Below are 23,160 nucleotides of genomic sequence, written 5' to 3'. Positions count from 1 at the left end.
TAACGAGTCTCACTTACCCAGGTTTGAAAGTCACCCCAGACCGAATCATGATTATTTGCTTACATTAACAGAGCATTAAAACCAATTTTAAACAACTTGAGGAAACAATAGCCATCTTTTCTTGGTGATTCACTTCTCTGAGAAGCTTTTTCTCCCTTCATGGAAACCCACAGGCTTGATATCAAGATTTCTCATTATGCTATCACAGTCTATCAAAGAAGAATCCCTTCTTGGGAGAGTCTAACTCCCAGGACTTCTTTTGAGTAATGAGATTACGTTTAAAAAAAAAAAAAAATTTTTTTTTTTTTTTTGGCCACACTTAGTATTGGCGACTTTAAAAATCCAAGCCTTTCACATCCTCCAACTGTCACCAACATTTTTTCAGACGTTGTCAATAAAATTGATTGCTTGCAGTTCTGAATTCTGCTCTGCACATGGAAACAATATAATTTGTTTTAAAGTATTTTCGATGGGGGCGGAAGGAGAAACTGAACCTCAGCAAGCCTATCCACAACACTGGGGTGGGGTAAGAGAACAAACCAGAAGCACTGTAAATGGTCTGAATATTATGGTCTGCTGGAAACTTTGACAAAAATTCCTGATGTATAAACCCTTAAACCTTGCTGTTGTGCTGACTGATATGTCTTCCTGTCAGATATGAATGATGTTTCTGGAACATTAATATGTTCATTAAATTCTAACTCCCTGTACTTAAAATATTCTGTACTTTGGCTCAGAGGCATCTTGACAGCTTTGTTGTAATCATATATGTGAGGCCCCCAGACTACACAGTTGTTGAGATGCCTCATACCTACAGCCAATCTGTTGCTTTTACAAGTTTAATCTAGGTATTAAGGAGCCGATTGTGGAACCACGTCGATTCGACATCTTCAACTCAGTTGTATATCATAGAAACCACTATGGGTGGTGACAGGCTCCCATGATGCCCAGCAACCATGCATACCTCTAACTCCCTAATCTGTAATACTACAAAATACGGCTCTCTCTCTCTCTCTCTCTCTTTTTTTCTTTTTCCAAAGCACAAGTGGACGACCAGCAAGGGTCCAACAGTGTTATTCCTAATTACCTTTTTTTTCACTCTTGATCCTGTGGCTCTCATAATTAGTTACCTGGGGCTGCAATCCAATTTGAAGTGATGACAAGAAAGTGATCCATGAAAAAGTAATAAGTTAAATCCAATTTCAGCCTTCCTCTAATTAAATGCACATGGAACTAATGAGTCCAACCCTAGCATTTCAGTGATAATGGTAATTAGCGAGGTGGGAGTCGCTCTCTTTTTCAACACTGGAGGTGTAAACCACAAGGTAAAATGGTAGGAGCACTCTTAATTACATGTGTCATTTTGTTAGCAATTTACACATTTTTGACCAGTCAAGTATGTTTTTTTCCCTGTCCCTCCCCACCTCCTAGCCCCAGCAATGATTGCAACGTACCATTCCATGTTCCGACACAGGGAAGCTCCGAAGAGCACTTCAGACTTGAGAAGGACAAATAACTTTTCTTTGCTGTCGCTCACCACTGGGACACACACACAGACAAGGCGACAATTAAGGATAATTACACAGACCTTAGTCCTCTTAACTGAAATCCAGATATTTACAGTGGAATAGGATTTTGTTGGTTTGGTTTCATTTTTGCTTACAATATGGAAAATATAATAATTTGCTTATTTGTGGCAAACAGGGCACTCAGTAGATGCTGAGGAAATATACACGGGAGGGGCAGCTATAATGAACTTCCTGACAGCATACGGGTTGTCTGTGGTCCCCCCAAAAAACCTGGCTTCCCATTCTGGTGCTATACCTGTCTGTGTGCTCTGCAACAAGTCAGGGAACTTCTGTAAGTTTTACTTTTCTGCATCCACAGCACAGGTAAATGACATTCCTATACCACAGGGTAGCCATGGGGATGGTCCCACATTCAGCACTTGACTAAATGTTAATTATCTTTGCATACAGTGACATGTGCATATGGTGACAAAGATATGCTTACATTTAAAATATGAACATCGCACTTGAATTTTAATGCTTAGATACATGTAAGATGACCATGTAACTAAATGCCCAAACTGGGATACTTTCAAAGAGTGACAATTTTTATAAACAGAGCCAGGCAACAGGCATAGACTAGGGATATCCTGGAAAGGCTGGGACATGGGATCATCCTATACACTGAAGCTGAAATGGCAAAAATGAGCTAATTGATTATATTACAACTCCAATCAGAAACTCAGAGGTAAGGACCAGACATACTATTTTATTAAAAAAGTTTTTACACACTTATTTTTGAGAGACAGAGAGACAGAACATGAGCGGGGAAGGGGCAGAAAGAGAGAGACACACAGAATCAGTAGCAGGCTCCAGGCTCTGAGCTGTCAGCACAGAGCCCAACGCGGGGCTTGAACCCACGAACCGTGAGATCATGACCCGAGCTGAAGTTGGACACTCAACCGACTGAGCCACCCAGGCACCCCAAAGCATACTATTTTAGAAAAAAAAATCAGAAATTAAGAGTATTTGACCAGGGCCACAGGATGGCCTTGAGGTTCAGGAAACCCTTACAAGAGGATACAAAATTCTGTATGCCTGTGCATTTTTCTCAAGGGAGGGGTCACTGCCTCTATCGTACTTTTAATGGCGTGTATAATCCGAAAGACTTAATAACCATTTTTAAAGCATCATTTCTACTTTATTGATTCTTACCAAGATTTATTTTTCAGGGTTTTGGGAGTCTCCAAAGTCGTGTGATTAACAATGACATCTGACAAGGCATCCAAATTTCACCACTTCCCCTCAATTTCGTGTCGGGGATGCCAATTCTAGACAATGTTAACTCTAGACATTTAAAACAATTTTTGTTGCCTCCTCCTGAATTATATCCACTTTACTAATTCAGTGCGCAGGGCTATTTTTTAAGGGTCAGTATTTCAAAAACCATTCCATTTCACTATCTACAACATAAAACTGTAGTTTCCTTTAAAGGTTTCCTCTTACCCTTTTATTCCTTAGCGAATAACGTGGAAATGATATGAGGTACTAAGATTATATGTGGCATTAATGCAAAGCAAAAATGCTGCCTAAAGCACGTTTTATATAACTGCAAATAAAAATGCTAAAAAAAAACACCTGCTGCATCTTGTATTTTAATCTCCTCTACCTTAAGCAGGAGCCCTCATTATACTCCTGAGCCTCCAAGTGGATGACACGGCTGTACTCCCCAGTGGATTTCACTACCTTTCCTTCCAGTGAAATGGCCTCCTGGATGAGGGGCTCTTACACGATGTCACCTTGGAAGGGGGAGGACAGGCACGAGGGGAACGTCTCAGATGACTGGTTTCAAGTTCAAATTCTTTATAGACGGCCTGAAACTGTGGTCAGCTTTCCGCTGTAAGCAACACACAAGGTTTACTTTCTTTCCTAACTTTAACGCTGCCAGAATACACATGTACTTTTACTTTCTTAGGAGAAAATGTGTCATTTGATTTCCTTCCAGTTTATGTACTCGTGCCAACAACTAAAATGCTTAAAGAACCAAAATGAATTACTACCCAGAAACGGTGGTCAAAGTTCCAAAATTCGATCAATAAAATTGCTCATCTACTCACAAATTAATCTTCAGCCAGTAAAGTCACACGTTTTCGAGGTTATGAGCACACCTGCATCATTAAGCGTTTACTTCATTTGTTCAAGCAATCTTCAGAAGCATGTAAATATTTATAAAAGCAAGCCTACTATTTTTACCCACATACAATTTTCTTTTTCTGTAGCAAACCTTGTTAATTCTTTGACAACTCCTAAGCATCCTGAGGGCAGGGTCTGTACCCTTGACGGTTTCGTGTGGATATAAGCATCGGCAGGGTGCCCTATGCGTGGAGGCTGATCCAGAAATGCTCACCAAATCACATCTAATAAATCCAGATCATCCTCATCCTGAATTTACCACGGGGCCAATTTTCAATTTTCGTTTGTGTCATTCATTAAAAAAAAGAAAAATTGCAAGGCAGCTCAAGAGGCTAGGCTGACCAAGGGGCTATTTAGGTTACCGAGTGTTTTTTAAGAACATCAAAGCAGAATCTATACCAATTAATGCCTTGATTATATAAACCACACGTCGCCCAAGAATGTGGCCAGCTCAGATTTAGTTCTGTATGTGTAGCTGGAGAGAGCGTCTTCCTGAAATTAGTCCAAATTGCTGATGTTTGACTACATTTTGTGATCTCTATCGAGTAACCACTTAGAGCCTCCTCTAACTTTCCATTCTCTTTTGTTTGTTATCATCAGCCTGGGAAACTGGAGAGCACTGCCAAACATAAAGCAGAGAAGTGTGAGATATGCCTAAAATATAAGTCACAGTATATTTGGGGATTTGGGTTTCTTTTTTTTTTTTCTTTCCCCTCAAGCAATCAGTAGATCAAATTCTTCTCCCCTGTCAAGGCTTCCTCTATGCGGAAGATCTGAAATTTGCGAAAATAGGTCTCTCAGTGTGGTTACGAAGGGTACGAACAACAGAAATGAGCCCTGTTAAGATTTGTGATGGGATTTCCCTTTCATTTCAGAGCCACACTGGCTGGGGTGCCCCAGTGAGGGCATGGCATGGCAAGGTATCTCTCTGAAGGTTATTCCTTCCGTGAATCACCAAGTCTATATACGTATTTTTATAAGGAGGTAATATACCATGTGACCTAGGTTAGTAATTTCTCCTTTCTGCTTGTAGAAGGTCAGCCAACCTAATAAAGCCTGGTGGATTTGCATGACCCTACCAGGCAGCTGACAAGACGTAGTCTATGATGCACGCGCATGCACACACACACTCACACGCGCGCACAGTCAACCCACTGTTTTTTCTCCCAATCAACTCTTAAAGCTGGTCTAAATTCTATGCTTGTCAACTCTCCCACAGAGGGGTAGGAAGGGACTCAAAACATCTTATTTAGCAAAACCAGCATTCAAGATGGCCCCCTCGCCCCACACTTTTTATACAGACTGAAGTGCTCAGCAGAATGTGTTAGGTTGGTTTTGACACTGTCTTTGCCAAGAAAAATGAAGCTCTCTGTATCATACTCTTCTGGTGGCTGAAAACCTTATAACGGGCAAGAAAAAGAGCCCTCAAAAGGAAATCCCCTGAAACTTTACTTCATATATTTAGCCCTAAAGCAACTTCGTTCATCTTGGAAAAGAAGTTACCTAAAAATGCCATATGTCTTTAAAAAGCAAGTATGAGGGAATATAAGTCTAGTATAAAAAAAATTACAAATGATCTTCAATCCTGAAGAGCAGTGCATCAGGCAGACTGTGTATGTGTGTACTTTTTAAAATTATCCCTAACCAAAGCTCTACTACGTACAAGATTCCCACCTCCCCGCAATAATATATTGTCATTTTTCCAATGCACTTGAGGTCTGATAAATTCAAGAGGACTAACAGTATTTTTAAGGCTGTTAGAGCTCCAAGAGGGAGGCCAAAAGAATGGACGGTCATTTGAATCACTGAGTGACAGGCTGGGCCAGCTCCCTGTATACATTAATAAATTAGAATTTTAATTGTGTCTCTGTCTGCAGGAGATGCCCCAGCACTTTAATATGTACCAACAATTGGCTATGTTCTGGAATCTGCAATGTGGCCTCCGCGGCTGACCTCTGAAACACAATTCCCAGTCTGACTACGGAAACTGTTCAGTTTGATCCTTTCAACTTATTTGAATCCTGACAAATAAGCTCACAGCTGAAAGGTCAACACAGTCATATTTCATCCTCCAGAGCTGTTCTTAAGACATCTGCACAACAAAGCACTTCTTACAGCACCTGACATGGGACCTCAACGGCACTGCACCTCATTAAAAATATCCCCGGCATTCACACACGCGGAAAGGCCTATGGATCAGCGATGATGGTTTACCAAATCACTAACTGTTTTTGAAAGTGTTAGTCAACAGTGCACACTGCCATCCAACTGTTCCCCATAAAGTGCTACTCTATGTGCTCTAGGCAGTGACGCTTTCCCAAGTAGATGTAGAGGCAGGGCTTGTTCCCCAATGTCGGTCAGATCTTTGCAGGATCATTGGGGAAGTGTGGTCACTTCGTTCTGACCTGAGAGAAGTCAACACAAGCTAGGATTTGGGTTGACCCCATGATCAATGTCGCTGGGGCCAAATTCCACCCAGCAGCTACCATTTACAAATTCCGTCCCAAAATGTCCAGGGTGAGAAGTTCCTTTTACTTCCCGTTTCGAGCACGTCCCACTCCCAGCTGTACGAGTAGCTGAACCCCAGAGAACCTGGCAGTGCCCTGTCTTGGATGTGAGCATGAACACCCTCTGTCGAATTTTTTGGAAATATCTGTCACAGTTTCCAGCTCCAAGTCGAAAACTCGAGGCAGATTTTTACGAGCCCTCTCCTACCCTGAACTACGGCTCTGCCCTCAATGGGCCTGAAACGAGAAGTTGCTAAACCAGTCTTTTTTGAAATCTTTACACACAAATTGCTTGCCAGTTTTTATGAACGATCCAGAAAACATCCACTAAAGAACAGTGTGCATTATACTGGTTACTAGGTATATTAAAAGTGCCGTATCTTCATCAGTCCTACTAACAGGTGCTTGACCCCATGACATTTTGGGACAAACGATTCTGTGCTGTGGGCGATCTTTCCTTGGAGTACAGGACCAGTTAAGGAGCCTCCCTGGCCTCTACCTACTCGAGGTCAGGAGCACCCATGCCCCCATGGGACAATAAAAAAAACTGTCTCCAGACATTGCCCTTCGTCCCCCGGTGGGTAAAATCACACCCAGTTAAAAACCACCGCGCTAACATTACACGTATGTGTGCTGCATTTCTACCCCCATCATGAGACAATGAGGTGACCTACCTCGAGTACTAGGAACTGCTCCTTGGTGCTACCTGCTGCCTATTAAGCAACCCACATTTGTAACTACTCATCCTCTTACTACATCACCTCATTAGGAGACGCTTCTCCGAGCAACTGCGCTTTTGGTTAAGTTGACATTTCTTCCGAAGTGTCATACTCTGCTGGTAAACTAAGAATGCACCTTCTGCACAAGAGTTTCGTACGTGATTTGCAACTCCCAACACAATCCGCTTCTGAATTGTTTGTCAGCTCTCCCAAAGTGTATCGGGTCATTTTTTTTTTTTTTTTTTTTAAAGAATTGTCACCTGAAGGGCTGGTTGTTTGTCATTCCTCTTGGGAGATTTTAATCCACTAACTTGCTGCTGCTGTTGCTGCTGAAGGAGAAGCTGTCTTGCCACTTGAAGTGCCTGGAAGGAAAAATGGAAGAAACACGTTTGTGTTGAGTACCCACCCATGTTCGGGGCTTCTTTTACATACAGGAGGACTCCGGGAAGTACACTTTAGGGTGGGATCCTGACCTTCACGATCCTGGGCAAATGCCACAGCAAAGAAAACTTACCATCAGTCTAAGTTAGAAAACTTTCCACATTTGTTTACATTTTCTTAGATTTAGTCCATTTCGCGGACCGTTCCTTAGGCATAGCAATCCACCCAAGCAGACACTATTCCTACATTAAATCTGACATAAAACTTGAACAATGAATAAATGGGACTCTGAGGAAGGGAGGCAGGAGGCCAAGAAGGGGCTGGGCAAAAGACAGAAACTTAGGGGACAACAACGGGCTCTTTTCGGAGACAACTTTATCCTCCAATTCTTCTTGGGGGAACTTAGGAACTTAAATCAACAGTAAGACTTTGGTCGTTTCTGAGCCCAAATAAAGAGGAAAAGGTAAATGGTGAACCACGCTATGGATAAAGGTATTTGGAGAAGGGAGATCAAAGCAGGTAAGATATACCCAGGGCGACCTGGAAAGATCATATAAGAAAAAAAACTTAGCAAATTTGACCTCTAAGTCAACTCAAAGGGTACAGTATGTACCTGTGAACAAAACTGATTTTGTCTAATACAAAATGACTCTTTTAAGCTTGTAACATGGGTCGTATTTATTTATTTGAGAGAGAGAGAGAGAGAGGAGAGAGGGAGAGGAAGGGAGGGAGAGAGAGAAAGGGAGAGAAGGAAAATAGGAGAGTCCTCCCAAGTGCAGAATATAGACTGACCAATCTTTTTGAAAAGTTCAAATAAGAAAAGTGTCATCAATAAACCCTCCTGAGGACATTTACTGTCAAAGAATTTAACAGAAATAATAGTTAGCCACACGGTTCCAAAAAGGGCAGTAGGATCAGCAACAGAAGATTGAAGTTTCCAGACACCGTGCTAGAAAAGTTAGATTACTGGAGTCAATTTGGCTGTGAACCAAAACTGTTCATGTGCAAGATATGTCAAGAATGTTCATTAATGATGTGCTTAGAGTTTAGAGGCAAAATGGGATTTCTTGGGGATTACATCAATAAACATTTCTATATAGTCACTAATTATTTGTGTCTAAATGTGTACACATAGATGTGGTCAATGTTATCAAATGGATCTGATACTCTAAGTCTTAGAAGGTGTGCATTATGGACTTATGGTGGTAGCGTGTTCCTCAAAGAGAAACCGAGACTTCATTTACATAAGAAAATAATGTATAGGGGCGCCTCGGTGGCTCAGGTGGTTAAGCATCCAACTTCGACTCGGGTCACGATCTCGCTTTTGTGAGTTCGAGCCCTGCGTCTGGTTCTGTGCCCACAGCTTGGAGCCTGCTTCGGATTCTGTCTCTCTCTCTCTCTCTTTCTGCCTCTATCCTGCTCTCTCTCTCTCACACACAAATAAACATTTAAAAAAAAAAGAAAACAATGGATATAATTCCAAGAAATGTGACCGTGAGGCCGTGAGTGGGGGAAGGGTAAGATACCATGGAGATCCCTGTGTACTGAACTCAGGGGAAAGGAAAAACAGAGTGGAGAAGAGGATTATCGTTCAGGGTTAAAAACGCTGAATCGGCAAGAATAGTACTTCTCAAAGGACAACTTCACTGAACTGAGCTCATGACTGTACTACTAAAACAAAGAGTATTTTCAGGACATTTTGTAAGGCCGAGCGGTGCCTTTGGGTCTAAACGGCGCAAAGGGAGGCAATGAGACAGACGCACCGATAAATGGGTGACCAAGAGAAGATTTGGGGAAAGACGCAACCTTCCTGTCCCACCTCCCCGTTATCCCCACCCCGTTGTCCCAGGGAGGCCTCCTGCCCCCCTTGTCCCAGGGAGGCCTCCTGCCTGCCGAAGGCACCATCACCACCAGCCCCTTCAGATGTAAGGTACGGGCTGCTGCGTCTGTGAAGGGAGAGACATGTTCAAGAAAGCCTGCCTGGAAGAGCCTCCAGAGGAGAGGCTGTCTGAGAGGGGCATCTGGAAGCCAAGACGCCTGGGAGAGTTGCCCGAGACTCCAGCCTGCTGTCTCTGAGGAGGATTCACCATCACTGGACTCCGGGTTTCCTGGTCTCCTTGGAGACGCTCAGTACATGCGTAGGTGTAAAAGTGGGCAGAGTGAGGATTTCATTTATATCATATAAGAAAAATAGTCCCCTTTGCAAGGTGCCTGCAGGAGCAAAAGCCTCTCCTACTACGTGTGTTCCCTTAACTATTTCACATGAGGGTTTTATAAGCTTTTTAAGGTGGGAGAGAGAACCACTCCATATTTTAAGGACTCACTTCAGAGTTCCCAGAGTAATAATTAGCGAACGGATCGGCAAAGAAGGGTCTAGCTGCTAGCCGGAAAGGCAGATAGAGGAACCTCAGATGACAGTGAAGAGTGCAGAGGAAGGCAGGTTGGGAAAGAGTAAAAAAGGTTAGGTATACTGGATACTAAAACGGAGCAAGCAAACAAAGGCAGAGTGACAGAAACCCCACAGTCACAAATGTGTGTTAAAATTATTTACCATGTTTTGCGGAATATTTGGAGAACAGGAGTTCAATTTTTAAAAACGCTGATTTGTTTTTGAAAAGAGAGGGGGGCGGGGCAGAGAGAAAGAGGGAGAAAGGCAATCTCAAGCAGGCTCTGCACTATGAGTGCAGAACTCAACTCGGGGCTTGAACGCATGAACCGGAAGATCATGACCTGAGGTGAAACCCAGATTCGGACGCTTAACTAACTGAGCCACCCAGGTGCCCCAGGTATTCAATGTTTAAAGAAACAAATCTCAAAATAAATAAACAAACAAACAAACAAACAAGCAAACAAATAAATAAAAGAAATTAAAAAAAACACATCTCTGAGAATCTGTACAGTTAACTCCTCCTTTTGGTAAAATAGATGATATTTAGTGTTTTTTTTTTTAAACATCACACACACACACATACCACACCTCACAAATCTATCTTTTTTTCTTTTTAAAAATTTTTTAACATTCATTTATGAGAGACAGAGAGCACAAGCAGGGTAGGGGCAGAGAGAGAGAGGGAGACACAAAATTGAAGCAGGCTCCAGGCTGTCAGCGCAGAGCCCCACGCGGGGCTCGAACTCACAAATCGTGAGATCATGACCTGAGCCGAAGTCGGACGCTTAACCGACTGAGCCACCCAGGCGCCCCTCACAAAACCATTCTTATGTTTTCATTGGACCACTGCACTGTTTAAGAACAAGACAGTATAGGACTCAAACCTAAGTATTTAATGAATGTTTACTGAGCTGGCTCTGTGCATTTCAAAATTAGCTAGTGAAATCCTGACAATTATTTCGCTGGTTTTAAGAAAAAAAAAATCATTCAGGTGTGTACCATCTTATTTTACACCCGATGTGGAGCACATAAATTTAAACAGTCACGTAATGAACTCCAGCTCCCTTACAGCATTTCATACTGAGCCTTGTTGGAGAAGATAATCAAAGACAGCAGCACAGGGTAGAAAAGGCTTAGGAACTTGTAGGAACACAAGGGATATTTTAGTCAAACTACCGAAGAGAGAAGAATAAAGATGCAGATACGTGCAAATTGGTTTTCCAAATTTTATTCTCAAAATGAATGCAAACAGGCAAAATAATTTCAAATATGTGGGATGGAGGGGCAACACTAGTGTAAATTATTCACCTTGATCTGAACTGTTGTGAGCTGCTTCACGATAATTCCCCAGCCTCATCACGATTACGGGAACAAAGCTGGAACAAAGTATTAAATCTATCCTCCCCCACCCCGAAATCAACTGAGGTCTTGACAAGTGTTGTTTTTGTTTTTGTTTTTTTTAAAGCTTCTTTATTTATTTTGGGAGAGAGAGAAAGTGTGAGTGGGGTGGGGACAGAGATAAAGGGAGAGAGAGAATCCCAAGCAGACTCCATGTAAGTGCAGAAGCAGACGTGGGGTCCCATCTCACGAACCTCTGATATCACGACCTGAGCTGAAATCAAGACTCGGACGCTTAACTGACTGAGCCACCCAGGCGCCCCTCACCAGGCATTTTAAAACATAATTTATTAGAACTTAAAGTGCTGTGAAATCAAGCATCCAAGGGCACTTGTTTTTCCGATTTCTATTGTGTATAAATCACTGTAACCTAGATTTTAAGTTGTCATAAAAAAAGAGGAATAAGTCCTTAGTGTACAAGAGTGCACATGTGAGAATTATCATCATAATATGAATCGTATTACATGATTTATAATATGAATCGCTGGTATCTACCACTTGCAGACAGTAAAAAATGTTTATTGTCATGTTCACTGGTGGTCAGTGGAAAATATGGAATGACTGATGGGATCCCCTTTGGAACATGCACCAGAAACCTACTGATTTCTCATACGCGCTTATTACTTGGTAGCCACTTTTACCTGTTACCTGCATCAAAATGAAATTAATGTCTTTCATCTCGGACTCCACTGCCTTAACCTCAGAGATTTCTTCCAACGCAACTGAGGAGTGAGGATGGAGTTTTCTTATTTGTATAACAGCATCTCGGTCACATATGGCAAGAAGTCCGCTAAGATACTCTGCTTGAAGGCAAATGAGATCCTTTGGATACAGAATAATAAGGAGCACGGACATGTGTCTGCGTGCGTATGACGGAGAAGACGGGAGGGTTAGTAAGGGCGGGACGGAGAAAGAGAAAGGATATGAATAAATGAAGTGTATCTTGTAAGAAGCAAGGATCAACTCTGACTCAAGTTCCAGACCAACTGCTAATGTAAATAACTTAAAAGGTCCCATCCCACCTCTGGAGACCTTTTACTATTGATGACGGTTCCTGGGCTGGGTTGAGTCAACACTTCCTTTATAATAGATGTGACAATTGCCTGGCAATGGACAACCTGTTACTGTACTGAGTGCTAGGCTCAGGTTACAAGAAAGACGTAGTTTGAGGATGTCACAGAGAGGGGGTGACTGATAAAACCAGGCACTTAAAGCCCAGATGCACAGGCATGTATTTGTCTTTAACAAGCTAAAATAAATGGCTCTGTGAGCTAACAGAGGAGAGGGCTGGAAGGCAGGCACGCATTGCCTTCATCTGTGGACTGGCCAGCCTCCCTCTCTGCCTTGGATATCACCTACATCCTGCTCTGCACAAGGGGTTGAAGTTGCCTTTTGATCAACTCTCCCTGGGCCACAACCAGCTCTGAGTACTCAGAGTCAGGGAGTAGATACTTGGTTGCTGGTTTCGCAGGCCATGCTTTTATGCTAACTGGGGCCTGGGCATTTCTGACACACCTCTGATTCTACTGGCTCAAAATTACGCCTTTCTCATCAGAGCCTTCGCCTTCTCGGCAAATAAGTGCCATCTGTTATTGACAAATTATGTTTCGCATCAGCATGTTTACAACTTTTGCGCTATTTACATCTGAAGTTTAGAGCAGGTGCTAATATTTTAGGGGATAGGTTTCCCCATGTTTAGCATGTTTATCTAGGTAGCCAATGTTCAAAAACACATTTACCGTATTTTAAGAAACACCAATAAGTTTACATAAAATATGATTTCAGTATGCATGCACATATACATACAGCGAACTGGCATAAGGAAAAAAAAAATCTTCATACAAGTTTTGACACAACACCTGGTGATGAGGCCTGACAAAAACACCGATACTGGGAGGTCCTCAAAAAAATAAGACTAACCACAGCGTTTTAGGTCCTGGGTCAGTACACTATTACAGCCCCTGGACCGGATCCTCCAGATGAGCCGTTACTATCCAGCCCAGGAGACGAGAATGGTTTTCACTTACTTAAATAGTTGGAGCAATAATAGAAGAAAGAATATTTTGTGACGTGTGAAAATTATACGGAGTTCAGTGTTCAGTATCCACAAATAAAGTTTTACAGGAACACAGTCATGCTCGCTTGATTCCATGCTGTCTGGGGCCGCTGTTGCATCACAAAGCAGAGTTAAGTACCTTCAGCACAGACTGGATGGTCCACGCAACCTAAAATACTTCCTATCCGGGCCTGTACACGAAAAGTTTGCCAACCCATGCCTTGGGTTGCAGTCTGTACTCTGAGATTCCCCGAAGATTCCACTGGACACAGTTTTATAAAAACAAAGCTTGCGACCAGTTGCCCCAGATAGTTTTAGAACTTAGCTGACATGCAAGGACATTACTAATTCGCTGCTCTCAAAGCTCAAAGTCCGCTCCGGTTTTCCAAAAGGAGCTGGGATGGGAAAGCAAAATGCATCCATGTGCTCCTCTTTCTGCAACTCTTTAAAACGAGCTGCAAACTTTGACTATGTGTTTCTTCTCACAGGTAATTTACACCAGCTCGGAGTGAATCTCCTCAATTGGGTGTGAGGTCCCAAACACCAAGAGAATGAAGACAGCATGCGCTACGGGCCAGTGGAGAGAAGTCGGTTATTTCCTGTCTGCCCTGACAAGCTGTCCCACTCCCAGCTTCAAAGGCTGCTCTGAGTCAGCCACCCTTCCTCTAATTTCTTTTCCTAGACTCTCCCCACCCCTCAAGATCAAACCTGTTTCTCAGATAATTTCCCAGGCTAATCAACAGTCACTGTGCGTATGGGGGTGGGGGGGTGGGGGGGAACCTAGCAATAAAAAGCAGCATGGGAAGCTCTCTTGTTCTCTTCATTTCTCAACCTCCACATGCACCTCGAGTACCTCTGGAGAGCTCTCTCTCCCCCATAAACTAATCTGCTCTCTTGGTGCGGCTCGGCAACTAACTACCATCTTAACCAGAGTGCTCATCATTTAACACTAGCAATCACCCCGCAGCCAGACCTGGGACTGAGTGTGCAGGGCAACTCCATCACCTCCTTGCTTTAGACACAGCAGTCACTCCAGTTGCAGGATGGAGAGAACACGTGTGGGTCATTTAAAAAAACAAGAAGTGACCGTGGCTGATAGGACTAGATGTGTACATGCATTCATACAGAATCAACAACATTCCAAGGCAGTGAGTTCTCCAAAAAAAATGCAAAAAAGAAAAAAAAAAGTTATTTACAAATGAAACACTTGGTTATCACAGGAAACTGGAAAAGTAAGCTAATCTCATCGGGGGATTTGCCCAAGGAAAGATTCCGGGTCTAGTGATTGTGTAAATATTACACATACAAAGAAAGAAAGCACTCTAACAGACCAAGTCATGTTACTAGCGTCCTAAATAAAAAACAAAAAACAACCCACTTCCCCAATTAAAATTTTAATACATGGGGGGTAACAACCATCAAACAGTCTCTTTGCACCAGTTACTACTTGGTCTACACTTGATGAGAATGCAAATAAGGGTGTAGAGTGTGAACATTCACTGGTAGCTGATTCACTTGACTTGACCCCCGCCCCCCCCCCCCCCTCCAAGAGCAGGTGGGGCAGATAGCAAAGCCTTAGATCAGCTGGGATACTGGATTTGAATCAGTGACCTAGAAGGGAAAAGTTCCATGTAGCTTCATCCAAGCCCGGAGTTCTAACAGCTGGAGAAAGTACTGTATACTCTGAGGGCGTTCCATAATAGCTGACGTTTAGATAGGGGTGGATTCCTCAAAATGTTCCACAGTCTTTGCAAATGAGTTTATGAGACAGTATCTAGACAGACAGGGTGAAAAACTGGACCAGAGATAATACCATGCCTACAGCACTCCAACATGACGTGCGTGAGTTGAAATGAAGAAGGACAGGAAATGAAAAAGTCAAAGATCTCTATACACACTGTCCTATGTGCACAAGGAAGTATGGCATAGGGCAGGTCACCCACACGCGTGGGGACAAGGAGAGATGAGGCCAGGACATAGCATCCCTCTGTCACCTGGACCACTACCATTTCTTTATCGTCCCGCACTAACCTGAACCTCCACCTTCTAGATCTACTTTCCAAGTGGGGCTTCCCAAACCCTTACTGAGATGACTTTATGTTCTTCAAGCTACACATAGGATGCTTATCACTGCTGTGACACTTAACACCTATGTTCTTCACTTTGGCTTTACTTTATTTAATTTTTTAATTTTTTATTTGAGAGATAGAGAGCTAGCAGGGGAGGGGCAGACAGAGACAGAGACAGAGAATCCTAAGCAGGCTCCATGCTGTCTTTCTTTCTCTCTTTTTCTCTCTCTCTTTTCCTGTCTTCCCTCCTTCCCTTTCCTTTTCTTTCTTTTCTTTCTCTTGCTCTCTCTCTTTCCTTCCTCCCTCCCTTCCTTTCTCCTTTCCTCCCTTCCTTCTTTCCATCCTTCCTCTCTCTCTCTCTCGTTCTTTCTTTTTTGTTTTTTAGAAGACCCGGAACTTTAAATTGTAGCAAATAATGTAAAGATCTGTGTATTGTGTTTGAAGTCAGGAGTTTTTTAATGTTGGCAATCCATTAGAGTGTGTTTTCCTAGAAGAAAAGATGACACAGTATTTTCTTTCTCTTTTTCTCTCTCTCTTTTCCTTTCTTCCCTCCTTCCCTTTCCTTTTCTTTCCTTTATTTCTCTTGCTCTCTTTCCTTCCTCCCTCCCTTCCTTTCTCTTTTCCTCCCTTCCTTCCTTCCATCCTTCCTCTCTCTCTCTCTCTCTCTTTCTTTTTTGTTGTTTAGAAGAACTGGGATGATGTTTAGAAGAACACAGAATTGTGCCGCTGTACTCTCGCGCCATGCCACGATATGCCAGCATTAGTGTTTTGGGGCCCAAACACCATCCCATGCCCCAAGTACAGGAGACATGGACAGAGAAACATCATAAGGCCCAAAACAGGAGGAAGCATTCGACTACAAGTCCCAGCCCCAAAGGAAACCTAGGAGGCAGAAGCAGGGTCAAAAAATGCTGTATTTCCTTACAGTTATGAATAACCTTGATTATTTAAGTCTCCATGTAGAGGGCACTTACCGCCAAAGAAGGTAAAGGTTAGGAATTTTCATGAGACAAAAAGAAAAAGGCTATCTACGATCCTCTTGCAAAATCAGCTGAAGTAAGTTTAATGGCTATAAACAGTCAGGAAGTCTGTTTGAAGTCTCTTATAAGAGGAGACAAACCTCCCCCCCCCCCCCCCACCATACTCCTACTCCATACACCTATTAACATAGGGCCCTATAACCACCGTGTTGAGGCCCTGGTTGGCTGCTCCTTGCTGGAGCCGGTGCCAGACGCTGAATCACCACCACCCAGTCTCCGGCACCTGAGTTGTCTTTGGACAGATTCCATCCAAGCACTGCCCAAGCCTGAGCCTGTCTAGCTTGAACGAGTCGGCAAGACCACAGCCTGGGGCGCCATGACCGTAGGCAACACTGGCGTTGCAAGGAAGTAAAACAGAAGTCAAGTTTATTAGAAAATGTCTAAAATATTAAGCTAGGTGCTGCATCAAACCCGTTGCTCCTTGTTAAGGAAGGACCAGACTGGGCCCAAAAAGAAATAAATAAATGAGTCCACTCCTTCTCCAAGTTCCCAAAGTAGAAAATACGGGGATCAAATGGAAGGATATGTGAATCAAAGGGAACTATGAACTGGCTGTGTTAACCTGTTGTTTTCTGCAATTGTCTTTTATGGGGATGCAGTCCGGCAACTCTCATTATGAACAATCCAGATTCCGATCTTTTCGTACCTTAGGAGGAGCGCGGCTATTTTTGAAGCTTGCAGAACAATCTGGCTAGAATCACGTTCAAAATAATGTAGACTTTCCTATGATTTTACCACTAACACCGAAACTAGTTCCTGCTCAAACAAATACGGTGTTGTACTCCTTTGCTCCTTGCAACGCAAGTCACACGCACTTGGGATGCCCTATGGATGCTTTGCTCTTTTGCAAAATACCTTCTCCTTCCCTTCCCTGAATGCTGGGGAAAGAAGCAAAAGTGAAAGGCAATGTAGAGGCAACATTCCAGCTGACATGAAAGACAAAAGAAAGACACAGAAGTGGAAAGGGAGCAAAGGCCCAAACCAGACTAAGAATCTAAAATTTGGAACTACTCACTCTTGGCCACAGTTAACTAGGACCAAATCATCATCACTGTCGTTGTCGTTACCCTAATACTCTCCAATAATTTACATTTCTCAGAGCGGTTAATGCAAATAGCAAAGATTACACTAGTCTAAGGATTTAAGAAATAAGGACTATCTAGAAACAGAGCAGCAAGTGTAATAACTCCCTGCATTTACGACACTAAAATAAAAACAGCATACTGCTATGCTCCCCGTGTGCGAAGCACTATGCCAGTTAGTTGCTTTAGACTTGTCATCTTACTTTGTGTCCCCACCATCTCGGAGGGAAGCAGGGCAAGGCTTTATGATTACTGATTTAGGGTGGAAAAATCATGAGATGGTGAGGTTCGGTGACTTGCCCAAGGTCACAAACCTACGGAACGGCTGGGACAGAAAAACAAAAACAAACACACACTGTCTCACGAGAACCTGACACCCACATTCTACCAAGGTCACTGATTAGACCAAATATGACTGCAGGTAATTCTGGCAAACAGATACGCAGTCCAGAGAGCCAAACATGCAAGGATGAATGCGGGTACTTTACCTTCAGGATGAAGGCAGAGGCCTCTTCCGGGTATCACGTCTTTTAACGTAAGTTTACCTGCCTCTTTTCCCCACACAAAAGGCCTGCTTTTTCCAACCAGATCCTCTCACTCCCAGGACTCCTGGAGCCATGGCCACATCTGCAAATCTGCCTTCCCTGCTCTCCATCCACATTTACAAGGCATTCAGGCGTCTTCTCCATTTAAGTTCTACTTTTCCCAGTAGTGCATGATCTCACTTACATATACAAAATCTGAAAAGGTCGAACTCAAAGAAGCAGAGAGTAGAATGATGGCTGCCAGAGACTGGAAGGTGGGGAAAATGGGGAGATGTTGGTCAAAGGGTAGTAGGGTTTAGTTAGTTCTGCAGCATGAATATGTGCTGGAATTCTTACGGACACAATGCTGCCTGTGCTTAATAATACTGTACTGTGTGCTTGAAGTTTGCTACGGGGATACTTCTTAAATTAAAACTTCTCAGGGCACATGGGCGGCTCACTCAGTTGAGCGTCTGACCCCTGATTTCCGATCAGGTCGTGACCTCACAGTTTGTGGGATCAAGCCCTGCATCGGGCTGATGGCAAGGAGTCTGCTTGGAATTCTGTCTCTCCTTCTACCTGCCCCTCCCCCACTCATTCTCCCTCCCTCCTTCTCTCTCTCATAAATAAACATTAAAAAAAAAAAAACCTCATCACACACACAAAAGGGTAATAATGTAGAGGTGACAGACAGGTTAGTGTGACTGTGGTGATCTTTTCATCGTGTAGACGTAGGTATAAAAATACCAAGTTGTACACCTAACACCTAAATATGGATACAATTTTTTATGTCAAAGTTGTCTCCATGAAGTTGTTAAAAAATTTAAACTTAAAAAATTAATCGATTCTACCTCTTCCTAAAAACTCTGCTTGTATTCTAATTGCTTTAAGCAGTAGCGTTCCCTGATGTCCTCTGACCCAAGGGACTAGCACTGGTCGCGGATCCCCGAAGGGCCCCGAGTCCCTATGGCTGTGCGGCAACCCGCAAGCAGGCTGACCGGAGGGGAAACAGACCCATGGGTACCTGTTCTCCTTCACACTGTGCTTCACCTCTTCACCTGTCCAAGTTCATCAACTGCTCTTGTGATACTGATGCTGTTGCCATCATCCCTTAGATGCTCAATCCTTCCTCAAGCTCTCGTAGGGACAGGCACCCCGTTCTTTGCTTTCGCTGGGCCGAAGTTGGAATTTTTCAAAAGGAGCGTTTAATGCCAGCAATGGAGAGGGTGAGCTGTCAGAGCAAAGATGTTTTCTCTCAAGTTAGCCCAAGTCCACACAGAGCTCGGGCCCTGGACACCTGTATCCATTCTCTGCCTTCATCTACATTAGACCTTTCTCTCCCCACCTACCTGGCATGGCTTTCAGGTCAAGCATGGTTGCTGGCCCACGTTTATTTTAACCCACTGCAGATTCTCAGACTCTGCTGTAACTGCTTGCTTTTTGTTAGGAGGGGGGTATTATGTCACTATAATCTTTTTACGCTTATTTATTTATTTCTGAGAGAGAGAGCAGGTTGGGTGGGGACAGGCCAAGAGGGAGAAAAAGAGAATCCCAACCAGGCTTTGCAATAACAGCATGGGGCCCAAAGCAGGGCTTGAACTCACGAACCCTGAGATCATGACCTGAGAGTCGGACGCTTAACTGGCTGCACCACCAAGGTGCCCACACTCTAATCCTTTTTTATTATTATTTAAAACAATTTTTAATGTTTATTTATTTTGGAGAGACAGACAGACAGACAGACAGAGTGTGGGCGGGGTAGGGGGAGATAGAGAGAGGCAGACACAGAATCCGAAGCAGGTTCCAGGCTCTGAGCTGTCGGCACAGAGCCCGATGTGGATCTCGAACCCATGAGCGGCGAGATCATGACCTGAGCCGAAGTCGGACGCCTAACAGACTGAGCCAGGTGCCTCCCGCTATAATCTTTTTTTAAAAACGTTTTCTCGGAATGATTTTTCCCCTCTTAGTTTTATTGAGATATAATTAACATATAATACTCTAATAGTTTTTGGTGTACTCCATGATTATATATACAGATATAGATTAGATATACATAACTGGTATGTTTTGTGATATCTATAGCTATATATGTCAAAACGATTACCACAGTAAGTTTAGTTAACATCTATTCCCTGACAGAGTTTTTTTTTTTTTTCCTTGAAAGGAGAACTTTTAAGATCTACTCTCTTAGCAACTTTCAAATATATGATACATTGTGGTTAACTTCAGTCACCATGCTGTGTATTATGTCCCAAGAATGTATTTATTTTTTAACTGTCTGTAAGTTTGTAGATTTTGACAACCTTCACTCCCATGTCTCCCACCTCTGGCAATCACCAATCTCTTCTTAATATAGATACAATTTCTTTATGTCAAAATTATCTCAAGAAAGTTGTTAAAAATTTTTTTTTAAATTAAAATTAAAAAATTAATCGATTCAACCTTTTCCCTAAAACTGCTTGTATTGTATTACCTTTGGGTTTGATTAGATTAGATTCCACATAAAAGTGAGATCAAAGTATTTGCCTTTCTCCGACTTATTTCACCCAGCACAGTGCCCCGAAGGTCCATCTGTGTTGTTGCAAATAGCAGGATTTCCTTCTTTTTTATGGGTGAATAATAGCCCATACATATTACATCTTCTTTATTCATCCATCAATGGGTAAGTGTTTCCTTATTTCCTTATCTTGGCTATTGTAAAATAACGCCGCAACGAATGTGGCACTACAGGTATCTTTTTGAGGTAGTGATTCATTTCCTTTGGATATAAAAACCCAGAAGTGGAAGTGATGCATCTGCATTTAATTTTTGGAGGAACCTCCATGCTGTCTTCCCCAGTGGCTGTACCAATTCACATTCCCATCCATGGGGGAGGGGTTCCCTTTTCTCCACATCCTCGCCAACACTTGCTATGTCTTATCTTTTTGACAACAGCCATTCTAACAGCTATGAGGCACTATCTTACTGTGGTTTTGATTTGCATTTCCAAATAACCATACTCTTAAAACCGTCTTGGTCCCTGGTTAAAGGGGATGAGGAAGATAATAATACAAGTTGCATTCTTTTAAACTATTTATTGACAGACAAGTACTCAACATTACACACACATCATCTCATTTACTTTGAGTTATTTTTAGATGCAGCGAACACATACAGAAACAGGAACAGAGAGGCTATTTCTAAGCATTACGTGAGGTGTGCATGGAGAGTCCTTAGCGAGATACCTGTACGTGAACATTACTTACTAAATGTAATACACTACCACAATACATTACCCCATACATACAAAAATATATTTTGTGGCAAGCAAACATTCCTATTTCTCAGTGACCTCACACCAGTCATTGTCCTCCTGACAAGGACCATGAGAAAACCACAGGGAATCTAAGGCAGATGGCAGTGATTGTACAAAAAGCTAACTGGGGGCAAGAGGGGATCTGTGATTTGCCCATGGTCACACAGATGGCTTGCAACCATGAGTCCGGGCTCCTTCCACTGGCAAAGGCACTTGAGCAAGTATGGCCATTTCTGACCCTCACCAAACCCTAAAGGAAGCCTGCCTTGCCTGGACTCTAAGAACAACACAGCAGGAATGGCTGCCTCGAGGCCAGCCGGGGAGCTCCCAGGAGATGATGATGCTCATGCTGCTGCTGCTGGTGAACAAGAAAATGATCACCAACCCTGAATGCCAGCCGTGGGTCTGGCTTGCTTCTAAAGCGCTTGACGTAAACACAACGTTTACATAATATGCCAAAGGTCACGCAGTTTGGATTAGAATCCCTTCACTTGTACTTCAGGAATGACACAACCCCAAATGGCCACTGAAATCCAGGGATCCATGGACTTGGAATTCTTCCATTCACAGAGAACTACAGGTACTTGCTTGACAGGACAGATCTTCAAGGGAAAAGTTAGAAATGCTCAGACGAATTCAAGCCGCAAAGGTAACTTTGTAGGAAACTATATGAAGTTTTTATCTTTTATGTAAACATAAATACATGTGAATATACTGCAGATACAGATAGAAGACAGCAAAAGAAAAGATTTCAGTGCTCTGGTCAAGGGATTAGAAATATTTTCTTAAAAAGGGGATTAAAAACAAAACTGTGCTCATCGAATGGGCAGCTGTGTTCACTGGGTTGTGCTCATGGTGGGACAGTGGTTTTTGGAACTTCCAGTAACCACAGTGTAGCATAAGGTGGAACTTGAGTCTTCATGCATGAAGAAATAAGGATTCTCTGGGAATTTGGGGGAATTACTGACCTTGAGAGCATCGCAACAATTCCAAAGAAACAGAAGTTAGCTTTACAAAACATTAACGTATTTATCCAGAAGCAGCAAATATGGTGGTAGAACATCCACCAGTCGTTCCACCTGAATACGAACCCATTCTCCCTGATTTGAACCCCAGATCTACCACTTGCCAGCTGTGTGACCTTGGGTAAGTTACTTAACCTCTCTGTGCCGCAGTTTCTTCACCTGCAAGAATGGGAGGAAATAACAGTTTCTACATCACAATTAGTACGTGGAAGGCCCATAGGCTAGGACCTGACATTCGGTAAGTGATTCTTCAGTGACTTCGAAAAGCACTTTACAAACGATCACTGAGCACGAAAGTAATAATCTCATGGTAGAAGACATAGGAAATGCATAAGTGAATTAGGAAAATAAAAAATAAAGTGTAATATCATCACCTATGTATTGATATAAGGTTAACATTTGGAAGTATGCTTAAGGAAAGTAATTTTCTTAAGCAACCCTGGAATCACATTATCTAGGATCTTTTCAAAATTACTTTTTAAAATTAAAAACACATTTTTAAGAGAGAGTTTTCAAATCTAATTTCTACATTCAGGTTCAAACCAACAGTACTGGGGACCAAACAACCTAAAAACTACCACCCGACTCTAGAGATTTCGGAAAAAGCTTTCAACCGAAGACTTTAAACAGCAAATGGCACATGACTAATTTTTTCACTGTGCTTAGTAACCGTTTCAGGGAGGCTTAAGACACACCAGAACCGAAGAGTCACATAGTAACATCTAGGGTTAACACTATGTTTCAACTGTTTGGCCCCCAAAGGGGGAGACTACAGAGTAACTTCTGACTCAATCTTGCACAGCCAATGAGCAGGAGTCTGTGTCTTTGCAAAGAACAAAAGAACTTGAGTCTTGTGGAAGTTAAATTGCCAACATCATATCGAGTGAATGTGAAATAAAACAAATATTTAACATTTCAGCCCAAGCCGTATCGTATAAACAACAAGGACAAAATCCTACACTGGATCCTAAATA

General features: G+C 42.7%; 1 protein-coding gene across 16 annotated transcripts in view; it reads right to left on the bottom strand.

Annotated features, from left to right (window-relative positions):
• FOXP1 (forkhead box P1) overlaps nt 1-23,160 on the bottom strand; it is a 591,936-nt gene that overhangs the window by 147,516 nt on the left and 421,260 nt on the right. For 13 of the 16 annotated variants that reach the window (XM_053219058.1, XM_027042471.2, XM_053219069.1 and 10 more), the window contains one exon: nt 7,188-7,289. The exons of 1 other annotated variant lie outside the window; for it this stretch is intronic. In XM_053219058.1, coding sequence (XP_053075033.1) covers nt 7,188-7,289 — 102 coding nt within the window. Of the gene's footprint in view, nt 1-7,187; nt 7,293-23,160 lie in introns of all 16 variants that reach the window. 2 more of the 16 variants (XM_053219062.1, XM_053219066.1) reach the window with 1 other exon arrangement.

Source organism: Acinonyx jubatus, chromosome A2 (genome assembly GCF_027475565.1).
Source record: "Acinonyx jubatus isolate Ajub_Pintada_27869175 chromosome A2, VMU_Ajub_asm_v1.0, whole genome shotgun sequence".
Classification (NCBI taxonomy): domain Eukaryota; kingdom Metazoa; phylum Chordata; class Mammalia; order Carnivora; family Felidae; genus Acinonyx; species Acinonyx jubatus.
This window is presented reverse-complemented; position numbering and strand designations above follow the sequence as displayed.